The sequence below is a fragment of the Benincasa hispida genome, chromosome 1, assembly GCF_009727055.1.
Source record: "Benincasa hispida cultivar B227 chromosome 1, ASM972705v1, whole genome shotgun sequence".
Lineage (NCBI taxonomy): Eukaryota > Viridiplantae > Streptophyta > Magnoliopsida > Cucurbitales > Cucurbitaceae > Benincasa > Benincasa hispida.
In genome coordinates this window covers 40,204,008-40,230,306 of record NC_052349.1, presented here as the reverse complement: position 1 = coordinate 40,230,306, position 26,299 = coordinate 40,204,008, and the positions used below count along the sequence as shown (strand labels likewise).

The window sequence follows — 26,299 nt, the reverse complement described above, 5'->3', positions numbered from 1 at the left end:
TTGTATTACTTATAACTTATATTACAACTTTGTTTTATTTTAAATTAGAATTTTATATATATATCAATCTATACTCGAGGTTGTATTAATTTAAACTCTAAACTAATAATTGTATAAATTTAAACTTTAAGACTTTGTAAATGTATTAGTTTACATCCTCCATCACATTTCATTTGAATAGTTTTAGTTCGTGTGAAACTTATAATTGTATCAATTAAGTATAAAAACATTTCTAAATGAATCCATTAATGTTTATAAATGAAAGTTCAAGGTTCAAAATTGATACAATTATTAGTTCAAGTTTTTATTTGTACAATCCCTAAAATTTAGGGTATAAATTGATATTTACTCTAGAATTTTTAAAATTATAATTTATTTATATGATTTTGAGTTGATTTTAAATAGGATGAAATGAAAATTTATTTTAATCCATCCTTATTTGATATATTCAAATTAATAGAAAATAATATGAAATAGGCTTTATTTTTCTTAGATGATAGATATGGAATAATATCAGTTACTAAAACAATTTAAAATTCAATAAGTCGAAAACTAGTACAACATAATATTTCAATATAAACTTTTAGGGTTAACTATTTATGAATAAACGGATAAAAGGAGCAATGGAAATACACTTACTAGCCATCTACTACAATAGGACATAAAAAGTTTTGATCTTGCAATTGTCTTTTTTACTTTTCTTACCCTTTTACCTTCAATTTATAATCGACTAACCACAAACTCCTACTTTCATTTACTGCCAACAACCAAACCAAACAATTCAAGCTCCATCTCCATGAACATCTTCATCATTATATTGCTTTTCATTTATGACTACAGCAACTTCAGCATGATGCAACAACATAGTAGTGTTAATGAGAGGCAACTTCCAAGGTGGTTTCCTTTATGTCGATGCTATGTAGCACCACGGTCTCCACCGTTAGCCCTGGCCCGAACCCGAACAGAACTCCCCATTCAAGCCCTTCTCCAGTTGTTGAATTTCCTTCCTCCACAGAGTTCTTCCTCATTTGATCCATTATAAACAACACGCATGCACTCGACATGTTACCGTACTCGCTTAGAACCTCTCGAGTTGCTCTCATCTTCTCTTCCTTTAAACCTAATTTTCCTTCCACCTAATTCAAAATATGAATGTATCGATAAATAATATGTTAACATTTCAATCTCTGGTTAATTTTAGCGAAATTTTTTTTGATCCTTGAGTTTTGAAGAATAGGTGTGTTTAGGTTCAAAACTCACGGACAAAAGAGGTATTTTCCCTTAATTTGATCTCTCCTTCAAAATCGCTTGAATAATATTAGACAAACTCATAAAAAAAAACTAAAGAATTAGAACCTCATTTAATAACAATTTATTTATCTTTTGAATTTTTTAAATTTAAACATTATATACATTACTTCAATTTGTGATTTTTGAATTGTGTAGTATACGTTTTATAAATATTTTCTGATGTTTAAATTAAATTTTGAAAACTAAAATAAAGTAATTTTAAAAATATATTTTTATTTTGAGAATTTAAATAACGGAAAGTTGCGAGTACACAAACACATTGTGTTTGTATAAAAGTATGAGAATCTTAAATGACTAAAAACGGATCAAAATAAAATTTTAATAGTCTTTTTTTCCTTTAGTCACAAACATAAAATAACATAATTGAGAATAATGATCAAAACCCTAACCCTAGATCGTAGCTTAGAGTAGTCCCACCATAATCATAATCAAACAATTTAGCAAATAAGAAAATGTGAACATATTACTGAAAATTAGACCAAAATCTATATCCAAGACGTATTTTTTTTCCCTCAAAATAATAATTTTATAATTTAAACTAATATTTTATATATAAAATTTAAATTAAGAGAAATAAGAGTAAAATGAGGTATAAGAAATAATTACCTGGTCGAGAATAGCAGGGCCACCTGGATGAGCGATCCAGAAAATGGAATTCCAGTCGCTAATTCCAAGAGGTGTAAAGGCTTCTTTAAGGCTTTTCTCAATGTTCTTAGAGATAAGGCCAGGCACATCTTTAAGCAAATGGAAGGTCAGCCCCACTTCCCTCAAGTGCCCGTCGATCGCACCCTCTGAGTCCGGCACCACCGTCGCTCCGGTCCATACCAACTCGTACAACGGCCGCTCCACTGTCACATCCGGGTCCGATCCGATTATCACCGCCGCTGCACCATCTCCAAACAATGCCTGCCCCACCATCGAGTCCAAGTGAGTCTCCGACGGCCCACGGAACGTGACGGCGGTGATCTCCGAGCAGACTACCAACACTCTGGCTCCTCTGTTATTCTCGGCTAAATCCTTGGCAAGGCGGAGCACGGTGGCGCCCGCGAAGCAGCCTTGCTGGTACATCATGTAGCGTTTGACGGAGGGGCGGAGGCCGAGGAGCTTGAGAAGCTGATAGTCAGCGCCGGGCATGTCGACGCCGGAGGTGGTGCAGAAGATGAGATGCGTGATTTTGGATTTGGGTTGGCCCCACTCTTTGATGGCTTTTGCAGCGGCATCTTTGCCCAGTTTCGGCACTTCTACCACCACTATGTCCTGACGCGCGTCTAGAGAAGGTGCCATATACGCGCACATATTCGGATTCTCCCGAAGTATCTCCTCCGTCAGATACATGTGTCGCTTTCTGATCATCGACTTTTCACCTACCGATGTGTCGTAGTGGTCATGATAGTGAGTTCTACTAGGTTCCAAAAATTCAATTACACAAAATTTTGAATTTTAATTTCTAGGACGAATTTATAGCCCAAATTTATGAGGAATTTCTCAAATTTCAACTAAATGTCAACTTTTAAAATAATAGCAACTAATTTATTATTTCTTTTTAATCGAAAGGCCAACTTTCTTTAACCAATATAAGTCATTCAACGTTTTAATCCACAATAAATTTGTAAAAAAAATACTGATAATGTCTATCACATAGTATCAATGATAGACTTCTATCGATGTCTATCACATAATATCACTTATAGATTTCTATCAATCTCTATCAGCCTCTAAACTTTTATCAAAGAAAATTAAATTTTACTTGTATAAATAGTTTCATTTATTTTTCTCTTCTTGAAAATCTCCCAATAAAAAATATAAACAAAACACAACTATTCTCAAATTCTTTTATCTTAGTTTAAACAAGAGTAAGAGAAAAGAATGTATTACTAACAAATAAGTCATTTAATTTCAAAATAAGCATAATTCAATTGGCATAACTATTGCACGGTTAACTTTAGAAGGTGATCTATTTTCTAATCAGAAAAGAGAGTATAACATGATATCTTTCTTAATATATATATATATAGAAACTCATGTGCTCATTCTAAAAATTCAACAACCAAATTTTTTTTAAAAAAAAAAACATTAAGTAGGAAAAAAGACATTTTAAAAATTTGTAATAAACATACACATTCGAGTGAACTTCTCCTTCAAGTGAGTCATATGTTCAGAATTAGTAATACGAAAGTAGTAGTCGGGATAATCCGACTGCAGAACGCTGTGCGGCGGTGTGGCGGTGCCGATCGCCAACACCGTGGCAGGGCCATCGGCTCTTTGAGCCTTGCGGATTTCAGCCACGACGGAGGCCATCAAAATTAAAGGAAGTTTTAATTAATTAATAATGCAAAACGGAAAAAGAACACACACACACAAGTAGAGAAGAGCGAGAAGCGTTTGATATGCATTGGAGTACAAGTAAAGTTACATTTAAAAGGAGGGAGGGTAGGTTAGATATACGGACTCTTGTGCTGCCACGTCGGACTAGGGTTTCCTTTTTCCCAACAACGGACCATGTTTTGCCACGTGTTCTCTCTTCCACAGTTTTCCTTTTTTCATTAAAACTTTAATTCCCCACATACATACCTAAACCCTAATTTAAATCTTATTTACTTCATCTTCTAACTCGGGTTACTATCCATTGATCATTCAGAGAATATAGACAAAGTTATTAAATAATTCTATGTTAAATTTGAGCAGAAAACTGAAGATTTCACATCAACTAACAATATTTCTTTCTATTTTTACATTACAGAGAATAAAAACAAGAAATATTATCCAACAGAAGATATATTATATATATTATTTTGATGCTATACTTTCACTTTCAGGTAATTTATGATGTAAAAGCTCTATATTTCAAATATGAAAAATAAAATGTATGGTTCTATTCGAAGAATGCTAACAAAATTTTCCTTGAAACCGTTGTGGTTCTGGACAAAGTTATAGTACGATTTCAATATATGTCTAGGGAAAAAAACCAAGATAAGTTTATGGTTTAAAGAAGGATGGGTCCCTAACTCTCCTTATAAAGTAGAAACTAACCCTTGGTTGTAGGGAATGATAGAGAATTTGGGATCACGAACATACTATGTTTCTTTAGCCTCCTATTTTGATTTGAAGGTCACAAATCACATCTTCTTCCGTATTAAGATCTAGGTTCTAGGTAATTCAATAACTTATCGATTTTTTACTTTTCATCTATGTTTAAATCATATATCTTGATTATTGTGTAGAGTTCTTTTAGAATAATCATGAAATTAGAGTTTTCTGATTTTTCAACATATGAAAGTACGATATTTATGGAGAATGAAAAAGTTGGATTTGGAGTATGATGAGAGTGCTAGGGATGTGTCAACTTAGTTAAAATATCTTGGTGCACCTACTGATCACTATAAGAAATTAGATTATTTTCGATGCCAAAAAAAAGATCATCAAGAAAACCCTTTTTTTTTTATGGCATAGGGAAAAATGGGTTTTTTCGACGGTAGTTTAAATTGTGTTGGAAAAATAGGTATTCCCAACGGTAATTTTAGACCGTCAGTATAAAAAATTGTGGAAAATTTTTTTTAGACCTTTCCCAACGCTATCGTCTAGACGTCGGGAGAAATTACTTATCTCGACGGCAGAGAGGAATCGGTGGAAGTTAAAAAATTGATATTATTTTTTTAAGGTTATCTCAATGGTAGTTTATATTACCGTCGGGAGAACCAACTTTTCCCGACGTCTTGATAGGGTAATTTAACCTTAAGTTCCAACTCCATATGTTATCATCTACTGTCGCCGAGAAGCCACGCCCCTAGCGCTGGTGCTTCACGTCACTGCCACCGTCGGTGATTCACAAAGCTCAAACCGTTGCTGCCGGGGCTTCATGCCCAATACATTTGATCTGTTGCCTCCTGCTGCCGGTGTTGCAATGCCGTAGATCTGACCGGAGTTGGTGCTTTATGAAGCTGAGGCCATCGCCTGCTGCTAGATGTAACAGGAGCTGACGCCGTGCCTACCCCCAATCGGAGCTAACGTCGACAACCACTATTTTCATTCAATCTTCTCTCTTTTTCGATTTAATTTGAGATATATCGACTTCTATTTTATTTTTTTTTTTTTTATTAAACTTTAAGAAATTTTGAGGTATATTTTAAGTTTTAAAAAATTTAAAACATTCAACAGAGAAAAACTGCATTAAAAGTCAGCTTTAGCAGTAAAACATCTCACATTTTATTGGCTAAGGGAATGAGTTAAAAAAAATACGAACAAAGCAGATTGCATTTGCATCCACAATCTCTGTTGTACTTAACAAAATAATGTTATGAGAGGAAATAAAAGGGGTAGAAAATACCGTTCTATATCGGTATTAAATGTTTCAGGTTTTCTGTGGCCTTTTTTATCTTTTACCCTCCATTTCAAATTAAGAGAGTTGAAGAAAAAATTATTTTAGTTAAGGTGTTCTTAGATAATCATTTTATTTTTATTTTTTATTTTTCAACATTACGTCTTTAAATACTTCTTCTTGTTATCTACTTTTTATCAATGGTATAAAAAATCTAGCAAAATTTTGAAAACTAAAAAAATTAGCTTTCAAAGAGCTTGTTTTTATTTTTGAAATTTGCCTAATATTATAACTCTTGTACTTAAGAAATATGTAAATTATGATAAAAAAAATGGAAAGAAAATAGGCTAAATTTTTTAGAAACAAAAAAAAAAACTAAATGGTTATCTAATGGAGCTCAAATTATTCCAATTTTGAGGAATAATTTTAAATTTTGTTTACTTTGATTGAATGTTTAAATGGTAATTAAAAGAGAAAAGATTAAAGTTAAAATGTTTATTATTATATATTTTTAATTATGATTTGTTAAATTAAAATTATAGTATAACAAGATTAAATAAGTAATAATTTAGTTATAAATGGCGAAATTCAATTAATTTAAGGTCTCGTCTGGTAATCATTTCATTTGTATTTTTTTTTAAATTAAACCTATTTCCTCTCAATTCATTCTAGTGATTTGCATCTTTATTAAGTAGAATAGTTGAATTTTTAATCAAATTCCAAAAAAAAAAAAGTTTTTAAAAATACGTTTTTTAGTTTTCAAATTTGGCTTGGTTTTTTAAACCATTGATAAAAAGTAGATAATTAAGAAAGAAATCTGAAGATGAAAATAATGTTTATAGACTCGATTTTCAAAAATAAAAACTAAAAATCTTATTAGATGGAGTGATTCCATTTTTTGTTACGATAGAAAATTGTATAAAAAAGTAGGATTTGAAATCCGTTATTTGTTATTTTAAATCGGTAATGAAGTTCCAAACATTACATTAGTTTGTTTTTTACCATGTAATGTAAAAAAAAAAAAAAAAAGTGTTAATTCTCATTCTCAAGCTCACAAAACTTGTACTAAATTAAAATGTTAATATTACTTCTTTTTGGTTAATGAAATATAAAAAATTTGTGACAACTTATTAAAATTTCCTAAGATTTCAGATAATTCTTCTAAGAAAAAGATTGAATGGACTAATATGACCAAATTATTTTCCTCCCAGGTTGTATTGTAAATCTCTATGCCACCTCCAATTAAATACAGTCACGTGGATTTTAAAACTATTGTTAGTCATCACATTTATTCATATTCATATACTTTTAGAATTTTACCTAACATTTAGGTACCGAATTTCCATGCAAATTTTCCACTACTTTAATCACTTTTTTTTTTTTTTTAATTTATTTATTTAACATTGAATTGCGAATAAAAGAATTGAACCTCACAATCAAACAGATGAGTTAAGAAAAGAACAAGGACAACTAAAACTAAGTAAGCAGAAGAACAAACACGCATCGATCAAGCCATATATTATGATTATTCCTTCCTAGTATGGTTTATGAATTATCATATTATACTATTACTCAAAATATTATCATCAATTTACTATTAACTAGTGATCAACCAAAGCATAGATTAAGATATATTATCGACCAAAATATTAGAAGTTCAAATACTCATTCCACATATTATTTATCTAGCGTATATGCCGATTTGTACATATATATAATAAGTGGATATAATATCTTAATTATTATTCAAATGTCGATGGTTCAATTCTCACATCATAATTGTGAAATTAAAAAAAAGGGTCTAAAATATTTAGATATTTATAAGGAAAGGCATTATGCTAGTAGTTGAAGGATCGTAAACAATATTGTAAGGTTAATTTGGAAATTTAAAGTAAGTTTTTAGTCGTGTCTATTACTTAACAGAGCCTAGATTAAGGTATATATTGTCGACCAAGATGTTAGGGATTCGAATCACAAGTCACATATTATTAATGTATATTATTTATTAACTAATTATCTAATATATGTCAATTTGAGCATATATAGTTAGTGAACTTAGGACAACTTTATTACCATTCAAATATTGATGGGTTGGTTTTTCCATCACATTAGTCAAAAAAATAATAATAATAATAATAATTTAACGTAGATTTTTAATTATTTAATGAAAAAAAATTTCATATAGAAAAAATATCAAATTATTTATAAAAATAGAAAAAAAAAATACTGATAGACTTCTATCAGCATTTATCACATAGTATCAATGATAGACTTTTATCAGTTCCTATCACTAAGACATTAATAGACTTCTATCAGTCTCTTTAAAAAAAAAATTAAATTTTACTATTTTATGTAAATAGTTTCTCTTATTTTTCTGTTTTTAAAAATTATCTTTATTTAATTTTGAGGATGATCATTTACACCTAGTCGAATCGTCGTAATCAATTTGCTTTACTAGTTGTATTTATTTTTTTAATAGATTATAAGGTATATATCATCAATCAAAATATTAAAGATTGGAATCCCATTACACGTAATATTAAATTAAAGAAAAATTATATTATTTATTAATTATTGATCTAACTATGTGAATTTGAACGTATACGGTTTGTGGATAAGATTTATTCTTTTAGAACAAATAGAGGGGGGAAGAATTCAACCACGGACCTCTTGATATTGAAGAAAAAAAATTGCCCTTAAATATTAAATATTTTAATTATTTTTATAAGGAAGAGCATTACACAATACAAAAAGTCAGAATGGTCGAAATCAATCCCGTGGGTAGATTAGGAATTTTCAAACAATTTTATCTTTTAGGAGTATTTATTTTTGTATAACTCAGCTCAAGAAAAAAAAAATAAAATAGATGCCTGCAAAAGTAGCAAAAGACTAGTAAGAAAATTACCAACTGGTTTCGACAACTAAGCAAAAAAAGAAAGAAAAACCAACTGGTTTTCAAATCTGACCCAAAAAGAAATCTGGGAGCGCAAGTCACGTAGGAAAATATCTTCTCGGTTCTTAAGTTTTAGGTTTAATCTTTATTTGGTCCATAAATTTTAAAATATTACGGTTTAACTTGAGTTCGATTTTAATTTAGTCTTTAAATTTCAATATATTACAATTTTATTTTTGATATTTGAGTTTTGTTTCTTCTTCTTTTTTTTTTTTAACAAAGAGTTTTGTTTAATTTCAATTCCTATATTTCAAGATTTACACATTTGAATCTAAATTTTTCACTAAATTTTGTCTCGTCCAAGTATGATCCTCTGGTCAACCTCAGCAAAGTATGAGTTTATGGTCAGTATCAGCCAAGTATGACCAGAGTCTTCAAAAAACTTTCCTTGAGCGAAAATCTAAGTCACTTTTCATTTGCTATGCAGACATATCTTGTTGAACTTTGCATAGATATAATTGGTTTGGCTTTTACTAGTAGTGGGTTGGCTTAATGATTCCAAAATTTTGGTGTAACGCAAGTGCACGTTGTTGGGTTTTTATAATGAAAAAAGGTGAAGCATTTGAATAAATATAAAGAAATGAATTTAATTATGTAGAATAAATTCAAAGTTAGAAACTTTGAAATTGGATTGAAACATCAAATTAAGATGAAGTTTCATGTACAAATTTAATATGTATTGAAGTTAAATTTGTAGTTTCTTTTATTTGAATGGGTTATGTTTGATTTTTGTCAAGTAACAACTTAGTTAAATTTGACAAATGTTTCAATTTGGGGTTTATTTGATTTATTTTGAATTTGGAGGGTTATTAAGTTACAAGCTTATAAATAGCAATTTGTTTCTTTATTTGTTGCATCTCATTCCAAATTGAAGAGTTCTACCCTTTTTTTCTTTTTTTCTTTCTTTTGTTCTTGATTGAGTTGAGTTGGGAGCAAGTATCCAAGAGTTCTGTCAGATCCGAGTACTTCGAGGTTGCAGTTCTATCGAAAACAGTCATTGTATCCTACTGAGACGATTGTTGTAGTCTGCTTGCAGTCTGTGCAGAACGAATAATTGTCTTCAAGACAACGCTTACCAGAAGCATGCCTCAACTACATTTTAAGTCTATAAAGGTTTTGAGATTCTTTCAACTATTTGATTATTTCCATATCTAAGTATTGTTATATCATCTGGCTTAAGTTTGAATGTACTGTTTCCAGTTGAGTTGTAATCAGTTTGTGAGTGTATAATTTCTTGTATACTATTTTTCCCAACAATCTGAAGACAATTAATATCTGAATTGATGGCAGCAAACTCCTCCATCAATGTTTCCACTTTTACCATGATGGGATCACTCATTGTCAAACCCTGTATTGAAAACCAGAGAAGTCCAAAGGAGACAACTTCAAGAGATGGCAACAGAAGATGATCTTCTACCTCACCACGTCAATTCTTGCTCAATTTTGAAGGAAGATTACCCAATCACCCCACCAGAAGTTATAACTTCTGAAACGAAAGCTACGAAGCAAGCATGGATGTATATAGACTTCCTGTGTCGTAATTATATACTTAGTGGTCTTGAGGAAACTTTGTATAATATCTATTGCAATACCTACAATACATCAAAACTATTGTGGGATGTATTTGACAAGAAGTACAAGCTAAGAAGATGCTAGTACTAAGAAATTTCTTGTGGAAAAATTCTTAGATTACAAAATGATTGATCCTAAGGTAGTAGTCAACCAGATGGAAGAATTGCAAATTATCATCAACGATTTGCAAAGTGAAGGGTTGGACATCAATGACCATTCCAAGTTATTGCTGTGATTGAGAAGTTGTCTCCTTCCTGAAAGGACTTCAAATGTTATCTTAAGTACAAATGAAAGGATCCATGGAGAACCTCGCGGTGAAACTTCGTATACAAGAGGGTAACAAAAAGGGAGATAAAACTCCACTAGAAGTCGAAGCTAAAGCTCATATTGCTAAAGTTCAATGCATAAACCCAAGAAGCAAAATTTCAAGAAGAAAAATGTGAATCATGGGTCAAGGACTGATGCTAGCAAGCGCATTTGAGGAAATTGATCGGTTTGTGGTAAAAGCGGCTATACCGCTGCAATGTGCAAACACAAGAATAGACAAAGTTCCAACAATCAGGCCAACGTCCTGGAGAATGATGATCAGTTGCCATCATTTCTAAGGTAAATATGGCTTCAGACATCAAAGGTTGGTAGATTGATACTAGTGCTACTAGGCACATTTGTAAGGACAAGTCATTGTTCATTACAAATGAGAATCAAGATGGCAGTGATAAGCTGTACATGGAAATTGCTTCAACTGGCTCTGTGGAAGGCAAGGGAAAGGTCTTGCTAAAATGGATTTCTCGAAAGAGACTTACTCTTAATGATATATGACATGTGCTAGAGATTCAAAATAATCTAGTATCGGGAACTCTACTTAATAAAAATAGGTTCAAGCTTGTATTTGAGTAAGATAAATTTATTCTGACAAAGAGGGGTATGTATGTGGAAAAAGGTTATTTGAGTGATGGCATGTTCAAACTGAATGTACTGGCACAAATGTGAAAGAATAATAGTAATAACAACCCTCTTACTTATATTAATGAGTTGTGTGATGTATGAAATTCTAGATTGGGGCATGTCAATTGTCATTCTTTAAATAGAATAGTAAGCTTAGGACTATTGCCGAATTTTAACATTGATAATAGACCCAAATTTGAAGTTTGTGCTAAATCAAAGTTTATTTGAAATTCATTTTCATCTAAGAAAAAAACTAATGAGTTACTTGATTTAATCCACAGTGATGTGTGACATGAAAAGTACTCCCACAAGAGGTGGTAAGAGATATTTTATCACATTCATTGATGATTGTAGTAAATATTGCTATGTATATTTATTACATACTAAAGATGAAACCTTTAATATTTTTAAAACATATAAGGCAGAAATTGAAAATCAACTTGAAAAGAAAGTAACGATACTCGGATCTGATAGAGGTGGTGAATATAAATCATCATCACTTTATGAATTATGTGAAGTTAATGATATAATCTATCAAACTATAACACCTTATACACCAACAAAATGGTGTAACTGAAAGAAAGAACCGGACTTTAAATGACATGGTTAATTGCATGTTAAATAGTTTAGGTTTACCTCATAATTTGTGGGGGGAAACTTTGCTAACAACAAATTTTATACTAAATAGAATTCCACATAAGAAGTCTAATAAGCTAGGAAAAATAACATAATAAACACGTAAAATCCATGAATCAAGTTGAATTAAGTTATAAAAAAATAACACTTTTATGGTACTATCAAAACACTCCCAATTTAATTTTTGATCGTCCCAAGTAAGGTAGAAACACACAATCATGCACAAAAATATGTTTGTTTAATTGCACAGCTCGTTGCTGTCATTTTAACAACCTAATAAGATCATACATAAAATCTGAAATATAATCCAAATACAAGCAATCAATTGAGGCAAGTTAAGAAAGCTTCTTCAAATCTATTCATGCATAAGTGAGTTCAAAGCCCTCCTACCTAAGTCTAAACTAAACCCATAATAGATTTATAAGGCCCTCAATTTGTTTTCCTTTACTCTAGCTCGAAAGGTCATAAATTAAACTTCCTTGACCCCAAAGTGGCAATAACATGCAAAAAGAGAAAATCAACCTAATTTCTTGTTATCCTTCTTATTTTCTAAGCAAATGGCGAAGAGACCTTTTCATGAAAAAATTGGTTTCGTTTAGGCTTGCTTATATGGGTTATGTGCAAGACATCCAACTGTGGGCCGAGTTCCTTTAAAGGTGCCTAATCTACTCATTTCTCTAGAACACTTTCGCCTTAGAGGGAAACTATGGGTGTCATAACTGCCCCTTAATCATGCCCCTAGGAAAATGGAGTAAACCTCTCTTTATTAGGTTTTTTTTTCTTTTCCTTTTTTCACTTATTTTTTCTTTCTCTTTCTTTTTCCTCTCTAGATAGTGGAAAAATTAGTTGGTTAGTTCCTTGTGCACATATTACTAAGTTGAAATTTTGGAGAGTCTAATTCTATCACTAAGGCCTTTCGGGGTGACAACAAAAATTAGGCCCCATAAAGCTGTTGGGGATGATGCCTTAAAGTCCTGTGTCCTGTAGTTTGTAAACACAATTTTGTAGAAACTCTTGTGATGTATAATATATGATATTTTCTTCACTACTTGTCTTTGAACATTGGATGTTTTATTTGCTTTACCACAAACAAATAAACTAAAATCCCTAGTTGTCATTGTGTAACTTAAACATGTATGTGGTGACATACAAGTGGATCATGTCTTAAGTGATAATCAAAATGGTCTGTAGTATATGGATATAAGGGGGAAACCTTATCCTGGTAACACTACGGATAGGACCCGCTTTGTGGAATAGTTCCAAGTGTTGTAACTTGCTATAGATGGTCTGATCATGATCATTCATGTGGGGACGTGCGAGCGGGGGAATCCTATATAAAGAGTTTGTATAAGACCTGACCACGAAGTGTTAACGTCTCGTTAGATAATGTCGTTCATGAAAAAGACTTCACTTCACTAGGATGACCATAGGTAACATGACCTCAATCCTAAGCGAGTTGGGAACTTCTACCTTTGAGGGCGGTCCTTTAATTTGCATGGGTGCGAATGACCAAGTTGCCGACTCAAACCTATCACTTTGGGGATTCGTCTGATTTGGGAGCTGGGAACTCAACTACACAAGATGGAATTCACTCCTTCCCCAAAGCAGAGGTAAGTAGATAGATTGCTCCCTTAAGGGCTGATCCCAGGACTTGAACACTGTGGTGCCACACGCCTTCTCATGGCCTGAGAGGTGTCCACACATAGTAGGATTATGTTGTATTGTTCATTAAAGGGATCAGTGGTACTTAAGAAGTTAGATGTAACTACATAGGCAAAACGGTAAATTGGCCCAACTGTACTTACGATCACTTGTGAAGGGTTATCGTACTATTGATTGGTTATATCCGATGGATACAGAAATATATTTGTGGTAAGGAGAGTTCAGTTCTCTGTCTTTAGTGGAATGCCTGGCACTAAAGGATGGTGGATCTCGTGGCTAAAATGTTTATTAAGCTATTCATGTACCGTTGGAGCTTCGAGCCATAGGTTCATAAGGTCCCCTTGATAGCTCAATGATTCAAGTTAAGAATTAGTTTTTGAGTCAGTTTGAAATGTTCATATTGACAAGAGGGAGTTCAATTATATATAATATAATTGAACTGATTAATTATATATGATATGATTGACTTTATGTATGAGATACATTAATTGGAGGAAAATGGATATAAATATAATTTATATCTAGTGGAGGAGAAAATACTATGGTTTATATATGTGATATTAAATTATAGTTAATGAATATAATATGATTATATTTATTATTATTAATTGGACAATTATGGGATAATTGGCCGTCGTTTTCTTGGTAACGATTAGTGGGAAGTTTCAATCAGTTTTCGTAATTGAAGAATAAAATGAAAATCATTTTCATTTTGCAAGAGATCACGTAATTTTGCTCACAAAGTGTATGCTTCCTATCACTTAGTAAATTGAGAGACTATACAATAGCTCAAGTTTACTACACAATCGCTTATACGCACGCGCTTCTTTTTAAACGATCACCTACATTTTACTAAACGATCGCTTAGCGCCAAGCATTTACTAAATGATCGTATAGACGATCGCTGCCTTTTTTACTATACGATCATGTACTTCATCTAAACGATCAAGCATTTTGTCTATACGATAGACTAAGCTTTCTCCCACTTGCTTGATCGTTGTATACAATCCTCATATCCTTCTCCCCTCTACCAAATCTAAACAGAGCCCACTCTTTGGATTCTCACACCGAGAATACTAAGGGTTCCAAGTAGTGGTGTTGTCCCCATATTCCTTCTGTTCGTGTGGAGGCCGTTCGTGGTAAACGATGGGTGGTATTGGTGAACGATAGCTTGACGTTCCAGTGAGAGCAAGAGCACCCGTTCCTTGGAGAGAGTGAGATTTGCTGTGAAGAAAGGTTCTTCAACTGGTAAGTTTTCTTGTTTTCTTGTTATTTAACCTTAAAGCATGCCGATAATTTATAGTATGATGCATATCTGTATGTTTGAATGTAAATGTGGTAATTCTGTCACAATGTCTTTGGAAAGATCCGCTTCCGTTCAGAGATACTCTTGTATAAAAGTTCCTTCAATTGGTATCAGAGCCAGGTTTTTGATATTCCAAATTCATTTATGCAAAGAATTGCATTTACATTCTCGATTGGTGAAGCATGTCTACTCTCTGTTTAAGCGTTAAATCGTTTGTGGATATGTGGATTAATGGAGTTTTCTAGGATGATGCCTCGGTTTGTTTAAATTCTTTTACATTTGAAGTTAATTGTAAAGCTCTCTACGTTTTTGGGCATATTAACTGCTATCAAATCTGTAATTTCAAAAAGTTTGAGTCTGTGAGTCATTTGTGAAGAAGATTCGTAACAAGGGTTGCTCTTCTTCGAGGATGAAGACGACCAAGCATTGGTCGGGTCGTGTAGACGATGGGTATACGATCGTTGAGTATCGGATACTCGGAAGCTATTTTACATGTGCGCACTAGATGATCATGTAACTCAGCAAGCTTCATCGCTGAGTTACTGGCTACACGATCGTAGAGTAAATCATTTACCTATCACGTGTTAAGTGATCGTCTAGACGATCGGGCTTTACTGCTTCATTGTCGTCTAAACGGTCATTTAGCATCCACGTGTTGTAGTCTTGTGCACTACATGATCGTTCACCTGGCGAGCGTTTACTAAACGATGGGAGCTTCGCTCGGCGGTTCAAGACCTAGTTCGCTTGTGAATCAGTTTCCTCGGTGGAAAAATACAATAGATAGAGTTTTTCTTTCCGGATTTTGAGGTGGTTCATCCTAGTCCATTAATCTGTGTTAATATACATAGGATTTATGTTTTATTTATATGTCATATGGTATGTCATATAGAAGAAATCCCACCTTAGGTTATGCATTGGTCATGCATCATCTCTTTATCATAAGTGTTATGATTTAGAGAAGCATGATTTAAATTACGTAAGAGCATGCTCATGCATCATGTAATATAAAAGTTATATTTATGCATGCACAAAGCATTGACATGCATCATCTTTATACTATAAGTGTTATAGTATAAGGATGTATAGAGCATGTGTGATTGGTTTGTTACTAGTATGTAAAAGTTATGTATAGTAATAACCGGACATTGCATGAAGCATGACACATAGGTTAAATTTACAAGAGTTATAAATACCTAGTTGTGTGGCAATGTATGATTTTAGTTGTTTCTTTTATAAAAGTTATAAGGAAATTAGAACTAAAACCAATAAGAAAGACATGCATGTCAACTTAGGTTTAAATCATGGTTTTAAAATTGTTTTAAAACTTGGATGAGATAGACTTAAGATCACGGTTCTAATATGATTAGCAACCATAGGCTTTAATCTTTTAATCAGTTTAATAGGATTAAATTACTAATAAAAGGTTAAAGTGTAGCAAATCTATCAATAAGAGACCTTTTGTCTAAGGTGGGTTCTGTCTAAGCTAGGATTTTTAAGCACTCCTACCTGGGAACCTACATGGAAAGGTAAATAGATAGATATGATACATGCATGCAAGATTAAGGACAGTCCATTAAAGAGTTTAATGTGACTTCTTTAACTTGTTTTTATTTCAAAGACAAAAGTTGTTTTTGAGTGGATAAAAAATGACTTAGACTAAAATCAGTCGCCGAATTGTCTAGGTTAATGAACCCCTAGGTAGAACATTCAGTGGGAGGTACTTGGGACATTTGATGCTTCATTTAAACCTCTCGCGTTTCTCTCTTTAATTGTCTACATCGTTATATCTACCCTCGGCCTCGTGGCACCCTAGGAGTGTCCCCCTAAAGTATGGTTTTGGGTAGGTCAATATTAGGGTAGATGGAAAGAATGTTCATAGTAAGTGGGAGCGGAAAGTGTGACAGCATATCCCACGGTCTCTCTCGTTAGGTTGAATAAAGTTTCTGCACATCGCCTCGAGGAACCCTAGGAGTGTCCCCCTATAGGATGGAAGTTTTGTGCGTTTCTTTATTTGATCTTCTGTATAGGATAAGGTTACTTAGTCTCTTGTCTTAATCTGCTTCTTCCCTATGGTGGGCGCATTAGGGCGAGACTCTGGGGCCGAAAACGAGGGGTTACACTTACGCGAAATTGTTGAGTTAATAGTTCTGGACCGAATAAATGGTAGCTGTTAGGTTCAGTTCCAAGAGTTGATTCTACTCAATGGTTGAGAATGTCTCATCTCAGTGAAGAGGTATCAGATCACCCCATCGGTGACGTTTTTCTTTCCTTGCTGGGGTATCATTATAAAATAGAAGTCTTAATCACTTAGGATACTTGGTAACTGTTTTGCTAAATCTAATTGGTTAAAATGTGGTTTAGCAAAGTCTTATAAAAGTTTGTTCGTTTTTCAGCAACAGTTTTAAAAATGGCTACAACCACAATTTCATTGCTAAACGCCAAAAAACTAACTAGTGACAACTATTCGAGTTGGAAACATATGATCACGACAATACTCATCATTGAAGATCTAATGTTCGTCATTATGGAGGAGCATCCTCCTATTCCAGCTACAAATGCCGATCGAAATATTCGGGAGGCGTACAAGCGATGGACACGAGCGAACGAGAAGGCCCGAGCCTATATCTTGGCCAGTCTTAGTGATGTGTTGGCCAAGAAGCATGAGCTCATGGTCTCAACGCGTGAGATCATGGACTCCCTGCGGAGGATGTTCGGACAACCGTATGGACAGCTCAAGCACAAGACTCTGAAATACATCTTCAACTCCAAAATGGAAGAAGGCACCTCTGTTCATGAACATTGCTTAACATGATGGTCCGCTTCAATGTGGCGGAGATGAATGGGTCTAGAATCGATGAGGATAGTCAGGTTAGCATTATCCTGCATTCATTGTCAGAAAGCTTATTCCACTTTGTTAGCAATGTGATTTTTAACAAAGTGAAATATACACTTACAACTCTCCTCAATGAGTTGTAGATCTACCAATCTTTACTGAAAAGTAAGGAGAGGAAACGAGGTGAGGCAAATGTTGCCTCATATTCAAAGACGTTCCATCGAGGTTTAACCTTAAAGACAAAGTCTGCACCTTTTACTTCTAACTCTGGAAAGGGGAAGAAGAAGAATGGTGGTAAGGGAAAAGGGAAAGTGTCTGCTAACCCGCCACCTATCGCCCAGAGGAGGCATCCGGCCTCGATTGAAAAAAGAAAATGTTTCCACTGCAACCAAAGCAAACACTAGAAGAGGAATTATCCTCGCTAGCTGAAGGAAAGGAAGGTAGCCAAGGCTAAGGCTAAGGTGGACAAAGGTAAATATGATTTATATGTGCTAGAAACTTGTTTAGTGGAGAATGATGATTCAACTTGGATAATTTATTCGGGTGCCACTAATCATGTTTGTTCTTCTTTTCAAGAGATTAGATCTTGGCGACAACTGGAGGCTGGTGAAATGACGATGCGAGTAGGCACCGCATCGTCTCAGCTATGGCAGTGGGAGGAATCCAGCTATCTTTACATAATAGATTTCTTATTTTCAAAGATATTTTTATAGTTCCTAAGTTGAAAAGGAACTTAATTTCTGTAAAGTGCTTGCTACAATGTAAATATACTCTTTCGTTTAATGTGGATAAAGTGTTTATTCATAAAGATGGAGTTGAGACTTGCACATCAAAACTGAAAAATTACTTGTATGTGCTAAGACCGTTAGCCTTAAGTTCCCTCCATAACATAGAGATGCTTAAAAATCTATCGTAACTCAATCTAAACGTCATGGAATTTCTCCAAAAGAAAATGCTCAACTTTGACACCTTTGATTAGGGCACATCAATCTCAATAGGATTGAGAGGTTGGTGAAGAATGGCCTTCTAAGTGAGTTGGAAGAAAATTTTTACCAGTGTGCGAATCTTTCCTTAAGGGTAAGATGACTAAAAGATCTTTTACTGGAAAAGGTTATCGAGCCATAGAGTCTCTAGAGTTAGTACATTATGACCTTTGTGGTCCTATGAACGTGTGAGCCAAGGGAGGATATGAGTATTTTATCATTTTTATTGATGATTACTCTAGGTATGGGTATGTTTATCTGATTCAACGGAAATTTGAATCCTTACGAAGTTAAAAGAGTTCAAGGCTGAAGTTGAAAATGCATTGGATAGATGGATTAAAACTTCGATCAGATCGAGGTGGAAAGTTTTTAGATTCAGGGCTCTAGGACTATTTGATAGAACATGAAATCATTTCCCAACTCTCAGTGTTGGGTACACCTTAGCAGAATGGTGTAGCAGAGAGGAGAAACAAAACCTTATCGACATGGTTCGTTCGATGATGAGTTACGCTTCCTTACTGAACTCGTTTTGGGGTCTTGTAGTAGAGATTGCAGTATACATACTCAACTGTGTTCCTTCCAAGAGTGTTGTGAGAACACCTCTGGAGTTATAGAACAGGCGTAAAGCTAGTTTACGTCACTTCCACAGATGGGGTTGCCCAACACATCCTGTCTCTTATACACATCTAGATGTGTATAAGAGACAGACACATGTGTTTGAGGCTAATCCCAAGAATTTGGAATCACAGTCGAGGTTGTGCCTCTTTGTAGGCTACTCCAAAGGTACACGAGGGGGTTATTTTTTTAATTTTTTGAATTTTAATTAATTAAAATTCAAAAAATTAAAAAAATAACCCCCTCGTAAATTAAAAAAATTACATATAATTCGAAATTAAAAAAATTGCAACTAAAATTGCCTAGAGGCTTGGATCCACAACTTCCAACCGTCTGAAACGGGCACATGCAACGCTGTTAGAGAGTGTCGCGACGCTTGTGCCATAACATAATGCTATGCTGTTTCCAGCATCGAAATGCTCGACAGTAACATAGTTGCACTGGGCTTCTGTGTCACAGCGTAAAGCCTAGTGTTGCAATGCTCCCGCTTTACGCTCTAGCACGAAATCGTTCTTGGCCTATTTCTGCTCTATTTTCCACGGATCTTCTTTGCAACACTTGCTTCTCGATCAATACAGACTTACAAACTTGATGGCATAAAATACGTCCAAAACAACAGGCTCTTAAAACTTCAATCAAAATTAAAGCAGTAAACTAAGTGCCAAATTCGAAAACATCCAGTTTTTGGAAACCCAACATTCATAATGCAATAAACAAATCCCACCAATTCTCATTTTGTTTTTTCAAATTGAAAAACAAAATGCACGATTTGGCTCTAATGCCAATTAAAGCGTGTGAACAACGTGCAATTGGATTTCAATTTCGAAGTCAACAAAACATAGAGAAGAAAACATAATAAACATTATAAATAAAGCATACTACTAAGGAGGAGAGAGATCACAAGGAAACTCACCGTTGAAGACTATCTTCTCGGTATTTCCTCTCTAAGCCACGAATAACCTCCAACTACACTACAATCTTTTTCCCTCTCGAACTCAATGAACAACAAGCACACAGGACACTATCACTTGGGCTTCCTTACTCTTTTCAGGCAAGGAACAATGGATTGTGGGATCCTTTATGATTTTGAGAAAAGGAAGAGGATAATCTTCTCAAATAAATTGAGAGATAAAACTTAAGAGAGAGGTATTTTGGCAGTAATATTTTTCCTTCTGTAAAACCCAGTTTTCAAAAACACACACCATGATAAAGAATATCGTGAGGGGAATAACTCCCTGACTTCATACCGCTACCCTACAACTGCAGAAGAGTTGAATAAAAAAAAATTATTATTTAATTTAATTAAAATTAAATTCAAAATTCAATTTTAATTAAATATAATTAATTGATCTAAATACTCAATTAAAAAATAATTAATAAATGGAATAAATAATTAATCACATTAATTAATTATAACCTTGATTAAATATCACATATTTAATTAAACATGCATTTAAATCATATTTAAATGCATAACTCTCTCATAACCTATAGTCTTTAATATGAATCTCATTCATATTAATTAATATTTAAATCTTATTCAAATATTTATTTCGCTCACATAGTACATTAATTATAAATCATATTTATAACTAACTATATATAATGTATCAATATACATCATATTAATTTGAATCTAATTCAAATTTTTATCTCTCTTATTAATTATAAATCATATTTATAATTAACTTTAATGTATCAATATACAATATATTAATTTGAATCTTATTCAAATATTTGCCTCTTTTATATATAGTATTAATTATAAGTCATATTTATAATTAACTATGTATCATAATATATCAATATACATTATATTTTATATTACTCACAATAATATAAAATTTCCCCTTTAAGTAATTCGAACATTTCAAATTATATCAAAACCATTTGTTCCTTATTTTATCCTTAGTGAGCTAGCAAGGGGACCTAATGAACCTACAATATAGAAGCTCCAATGATATGAGATTAATTAATTAAACTCTTTAATTAATTAACCAACATTCATTAACTGTAGGTCACTTCAATAAAGATCTACAACTGCACTCTTCTCACGATAGATATATTTCTGTGTCCATTGATATAACCAATCAACAGTAAGTGTTTATCTATGATTTTACCTATGTAGTTACATCTAACTCATTAAGTATCTTTGATCCCTTTAATGAACAATTAGTTATAATCAAACTATAAACTAGACATCTCTAGCCAATGAGATGTGTCATTGTTCAATACCTACAATCAGTCCTTGAGGAATCAATTCATCTACTTACCCTTAAGATAGGAATGAGTGAATTCCATCTTGTGTAGCTATGTTTTCAGCTCCCTACTCAGACAAATCCCTAAAATGGTAGGCATATTGAGTCGACGAATCTTGTAACTCTCACCCATACAAATCACATGATTACTCTCATAGGTAGGAGATCAAAACTCACTCAAGATTAAGGTTAAGTTACCTATGGTCATCTTAGTGAAATATAAGTCTTTTCAAGTAATGGCGTTATAAAGAAAGACTAATCATTTTACAGTTCGATCTTCTACAAACTATTTGTATAGGAGACCTTCACTCACATGTCTCCATGTGAACGATTAGGATCAAATCGTTTGTAACACTTTACAACCATTGTAACAATTACAAAGTGGACCACATCCGTAGTGTCCCCAGGATAAGGCACCCAACCTTATCCATATACCACAGACCATTTAGGTTATTACTTAAACATGATCCACTTGTATGCCAACAACATACATGTTTTACATAAAATAACCTTGGATCTTGTTTATTGGATTGAGTTATACAATTTTGAATGTAAATAAAATAACTCCTTATTTTTTAAATAAATAAATTTTGTTTATACATTACAAACCATGAGATTGAGGACACAATCCCCAACAATGTATGCATACAGAAAAGTGCCATTTAGGCTATGCAACGCCTTAGGTACATTTCATGTATGCATGATGAGTATATGTTTTACTATATTGAGAAATGCATCGAAGTGTTATGTATGATTTTATCGTCTACGATAATTCTTTTGAGGGTTGTTTTTATAGTTTCTTTCTTGTAATAAAAAGATGCATCGAAGCAAATTTGGTTTTAAATTATGAGAATTGTCATTATACCGCAATCACGACATTGTTTTAGGACATCTAGTATCATCTAGAGGCATTGAGGTTAATAAGGCTAACATAGACATTATTTCTAACCTGCCATATCCTATACACATTAGGGAAATTTGACTTTTCCTTGGTAGTGCAGTTTTACAAGTGCATCATCAAGAACTTCTCCAAGATTGCGTTGCCCTTGTCCTCCCTCTTGCAGAAATATGTGTCGTTCGTGTTCGATGACAATTGCTAGAAGGCCTTTGACCTTCTCAAGGATAGACTGACTAGTGCTCCCATTCTTCAGCCTTTATGATGGAATTTGCCATTTGAAATCATGTGTTATGCCAGTAATTTGGTTGTGGGACAGAAGATAGGCAAGAGATCTTTTTACCTGGCTTCAAGGTGCCTTAGGAGTATCCCCCTTCGAATGGTTTGCATAAATGGATAGGATAACTTTAGTTTTTTTTTCCAATCGATTTTTCCCTTCGATTAGCTCAGGGCAGAACTTTAAGGTCTAAAATGAATGGTCATGCTTACGAGAAATTGTTAAGCAAGTTAATGATTTCTTGACCGAACTAATGGTGATTACTTATTATAGGAATAAGAATTGTTCTGGTGCAATAATTGGTTGAGAGTGTATCCGTTCAGTGAAGGGGTATGTAATGCAACACAAGATGTACGTAATGCATATGAAAGGTGGACAAAGGACAATAATAAGGCCTGAGTTTACTTATTGATGAGCATATTTGATGTCTTAGCCAAAAAATATGAGAGTATTTTTGTTGCACTTGAGATTATGCAATGATTGCAAAAATTGTTTGGGCAAGAATCCTCACAATTCAAGTAAAATGGGTTTATAATTGACAAAACCAATAATGTCAGCTCCCTAAATGAACTCCAGTCATTATTGAACGTCAAGGAACAAGTAGAGGAAGTAAATGTTTCCAACTCAAATGAGGTCTATCACAATGATTTGACCTTTGGGATAAAATTTGGAGTTTCTAGTAAGAGGATTCAAGTTTATCCCACCGTTCTCCATAAAATGAAGAATTTCAACTATGGTAAATGTGATTTATTTGTCTTAGAAATGTGTTTAGTGGAGAATGATTATTTTACTTGGATAATTGATTTAAATGGCACTAATCACGTTTGTTCTTCCTCTTAGAGAATTAGTTCCTGGAGACAGTTGGAAGCTAGAGAGATCTTCGAGTTGGTACTAGAGATGTCATTTTTGCTATAGTCGTAGGCAGACTCTAGTTAGCTTTTAACAAGAAATAATATATGTTCTTAGATGACGTATATATTATTACTAAAATTAAAAGAAATTTATTTTCAATTTCTTGTTTGATTGAACATATATATTCTCTTTCCTTTTCTGAAAATAAAGTGTTATTTTGAAGAATGGGATTGAGATTGGTTCTACTTCAATAGAAAATAACTTGTATGTACTAAAATCGATTGTTACAAAGGTTGTCCTAAATACTAAAATGTTCAGAATGACAACAACTAAAAGACAAAGAATTTCTCCTAAAGGAAACACCCACTTTTGGCATCTAAGGTTTGGTCCCATTAATCTCAATAAGATTGAGAGATTGATTAAGAGTGAATTCTTTACTAGTCTGTGAGTCATGCTTTGAAGGCAAGATGATTAAATGACCTTTTACTGGAAAAGGTTATAGAGCCAAAGAGCCCTTTGTGGCTTTTTGGCCCTTAATCTCAAAATAATTGATTTTAATTAATTAATTAATTAATGTTCGATGATAACAAACCTGAATTATTCACTAAAAATTTTAGTGTTTTGAATAGTCTATTGCATAAAGCTCAAAATAAATATTTCAATGCAATTTGAATCACTCAAATCAGAGCTCAAACGAAGAACTGGCCGAAACAAGCTCAATAGAAAAATTGTCAAAAATTTTGAGTTGATGACGTGACAAAATATTTCTCATCAAAGTGGACCAATTGAAAAGTGCCATTTGGAGTAATGAATAAGTGACACATGATGACCTTTTGATTTTTAGATTGGTTTTTAAAAAGAAAATAAAATTTAAAAGGAAAATGAATTTAATATTATCTTTATCTAAATTCTAACGGCTAGTTTTGGATACTTTTTGCTTTTTTGTTAGATTTTTAAAAAGAAAATAAATTTAAAAGGAAAAAGAATTTAATATTATATTTTGTTTGCATCTAACGGTTTGTTGAGTTTAAATCTCCATCATTCAATTTTCTTTTACCAACATCCAATGGCCTAAATTGAATTTGGTTTTCACTTTTTCCTTTTCTTTTCTCTTTTTAAACTCTTCATCTTCTACAAAATTAAAATAACAATTACACATTATTTTCAATCCTTCATAATTCATTAAGCGACCATTGTTACTCTCTCTACAAGCTTTCAATTTTATTCTTTTTCATCGTATTCTTGAGAGAGATTTATGTATGGTGAGGATAGATTTGTTATGAGGTCAAAATTTATAAATCGACTCTTTTAGGGAGTTTCTTAAGTGTGTTCTTTAATTTTTCCGAACATTTTTTAAGGGTTGTTCTTAGTCCCGAAAAAGAGCGATTGTAATGGTTTGATTCTAATCCATGGAAAGAATATTGAGATTACTCTTGAACTAGCAAAAAGATCAATGTAGCAGTTGGGCTCTAATATGTGGAAAAAGTTGAGATTCTTATTCAAAATTCCAAGAGGCACTTAGGAAAGTGGATGGAGGTCGAGTTTGACCAAACCACAATAAAAATTTTCGGTGTTAATTTCTCTACCCTTATACTACTTTAATTTTGTAATTAATATGTTAATGTAGTTTATTATAGATAACGATAGGCACAAAGAGAGAGATACAGAATGTAAAAGAACCTTATCGAAGTCCATGGTGAGGCACGATGAGAGTTGAGATTTTGTTGTAGCATCTGTATTTGTGGCTATGGTGGAGATTTAGTCGAGCTGCAAAGATGCTTGAACGAAATGGAGGACAAGTCAGCCGATTAGGCTCACTTTTCTTTGGGTTTTCTCCTTCTGTTAAGTATTGCAAGCTTCCATGTTCTTCCATGAAAATTTGTTGGCTCCCAAGTCTTTCTGGGAGCGTGGATAAGTCTCTAGGAATGGTGAAATAGATGAGAAAAATTAATGCTTGAATTGATGGAAGATATTTCAATATTGTGCTTTTTTTCGTTTATACCTTTGTTGTTTCCTTTTCATTTATGTTTTTGTTGTTATTTTGTATTCAATCATTGTTGGACACGTGTTATTATTTTTCTCCATTAAAATGAATGCCCCTGCCTCTGTTTTCAATACACAGAGCAAATTACCTTTCACACTTTATTACATGGTACGAGAGCACCAGGTGCTTCTTCTCCTTCCCAAAGGTGTCTTCTTCTTCAACGTCAGCTTTAACGTTTGGTACTGTCCTACCCAATACAGGGGTGCCATCTACATCAGTTTTTTTTTAGCAAAATCAGCCAATCGTACAAAAAAAAATCTTCGCGCCCAAATAAACCTTAACCCCAATCCTACTCTTCCTCCATTTCAACCTACAAATGGCTTTTACCCTTATTCGTAGGGCTGTTAATGGGTTAGGTTAAATGGGTTTGAAGATTTTTTAAACCCAGCCCAATTGTTACAGTTATAAATTTCTTCGATTCAAATAACCCTTATTAAAAAATGAACCCAACCCAACCATGAAATATTTGGGTTGGATTGGTTCGGGTTAATCGCGTCATTTATTTAAAATTTTATTCTAAAAATAAGCAAAACGTAAATATGTAAAAATCTAATTTAATTATTTTCATATATTAAATTAAGATTAACTACTCAATTTCAATTTATATAGTAAAAAATTTCTTTCTAAAGTGTAAAGAAACTACTTTTAAGAGTTGTTGAAGAATAAATTATTAAAAAAAAATATTGAAATTAAATAAAATTATATCAATATATATATATATATAAATAATTGTGTTATAAGTAACAAAAGCTAAGCGATCGTTTAGCTCATCGTTTAGCTTGGTGTTTGTCGCCTACAAAACAATACACGATCGTTTACTAAAACACATTGTAGCTTAGTAA

General features: G+C 33.0%; 1 protein-coding gene across 1 annotated transcript; it reads right to left on the bottom strand.

Annotated features, from left to right (window-relative positions):
• Positions 1 to 543: 543 nt before the first annotated feature.
• LOC120081484 (chalcone synthase 2) lies at positions 544 to 3,698 on the bottom strand. Its single transcript, XM_039036415.1, has 3 exons — positions 3,429 to 3,698; positions 1,918 to 2,675; positions 544 to 1,136 (listed from the first exon to the last, which is right to left on the bottom strand). Exons 1-3 carry the CDS (start codon positions 3,607 to 3,609, stop codon positions 873 to 875), a joined length of 1,203 nt encoding a protein of 400 aa, XP_038892343.1. The 5' UTR covers positions 3,610 to 3,698; the 3' UTR covers positions 544 to 872.
• Between the last annotated feature and the right edge of the window lie 22,601 nt (positions 3,699 to 26,299).

Coding starts and splice junctions, on each gene's coding strand:
- LOC120081484 (XM_039036415.1), bottom strand. CDS start 3,609: ATGGCCTCCGTCGTGGCTGAAATCCGCAAGGCTCAAAGAGCCGATGGC. Junction 2,676..3,428: donor GGAGAAGTTCACTCGAATGT/GTATGTTTATTA, acceptor ACACATCGGTAG/GTGAAAAGTCGATGATCAGA. Junction 1,137..1,917: donor GCCCTGCTATTCTCGACCAG/GTAATTATTTCT, acceptor ATTTTGAATTAG/GTGGAAGGAAAATTAGGTTT.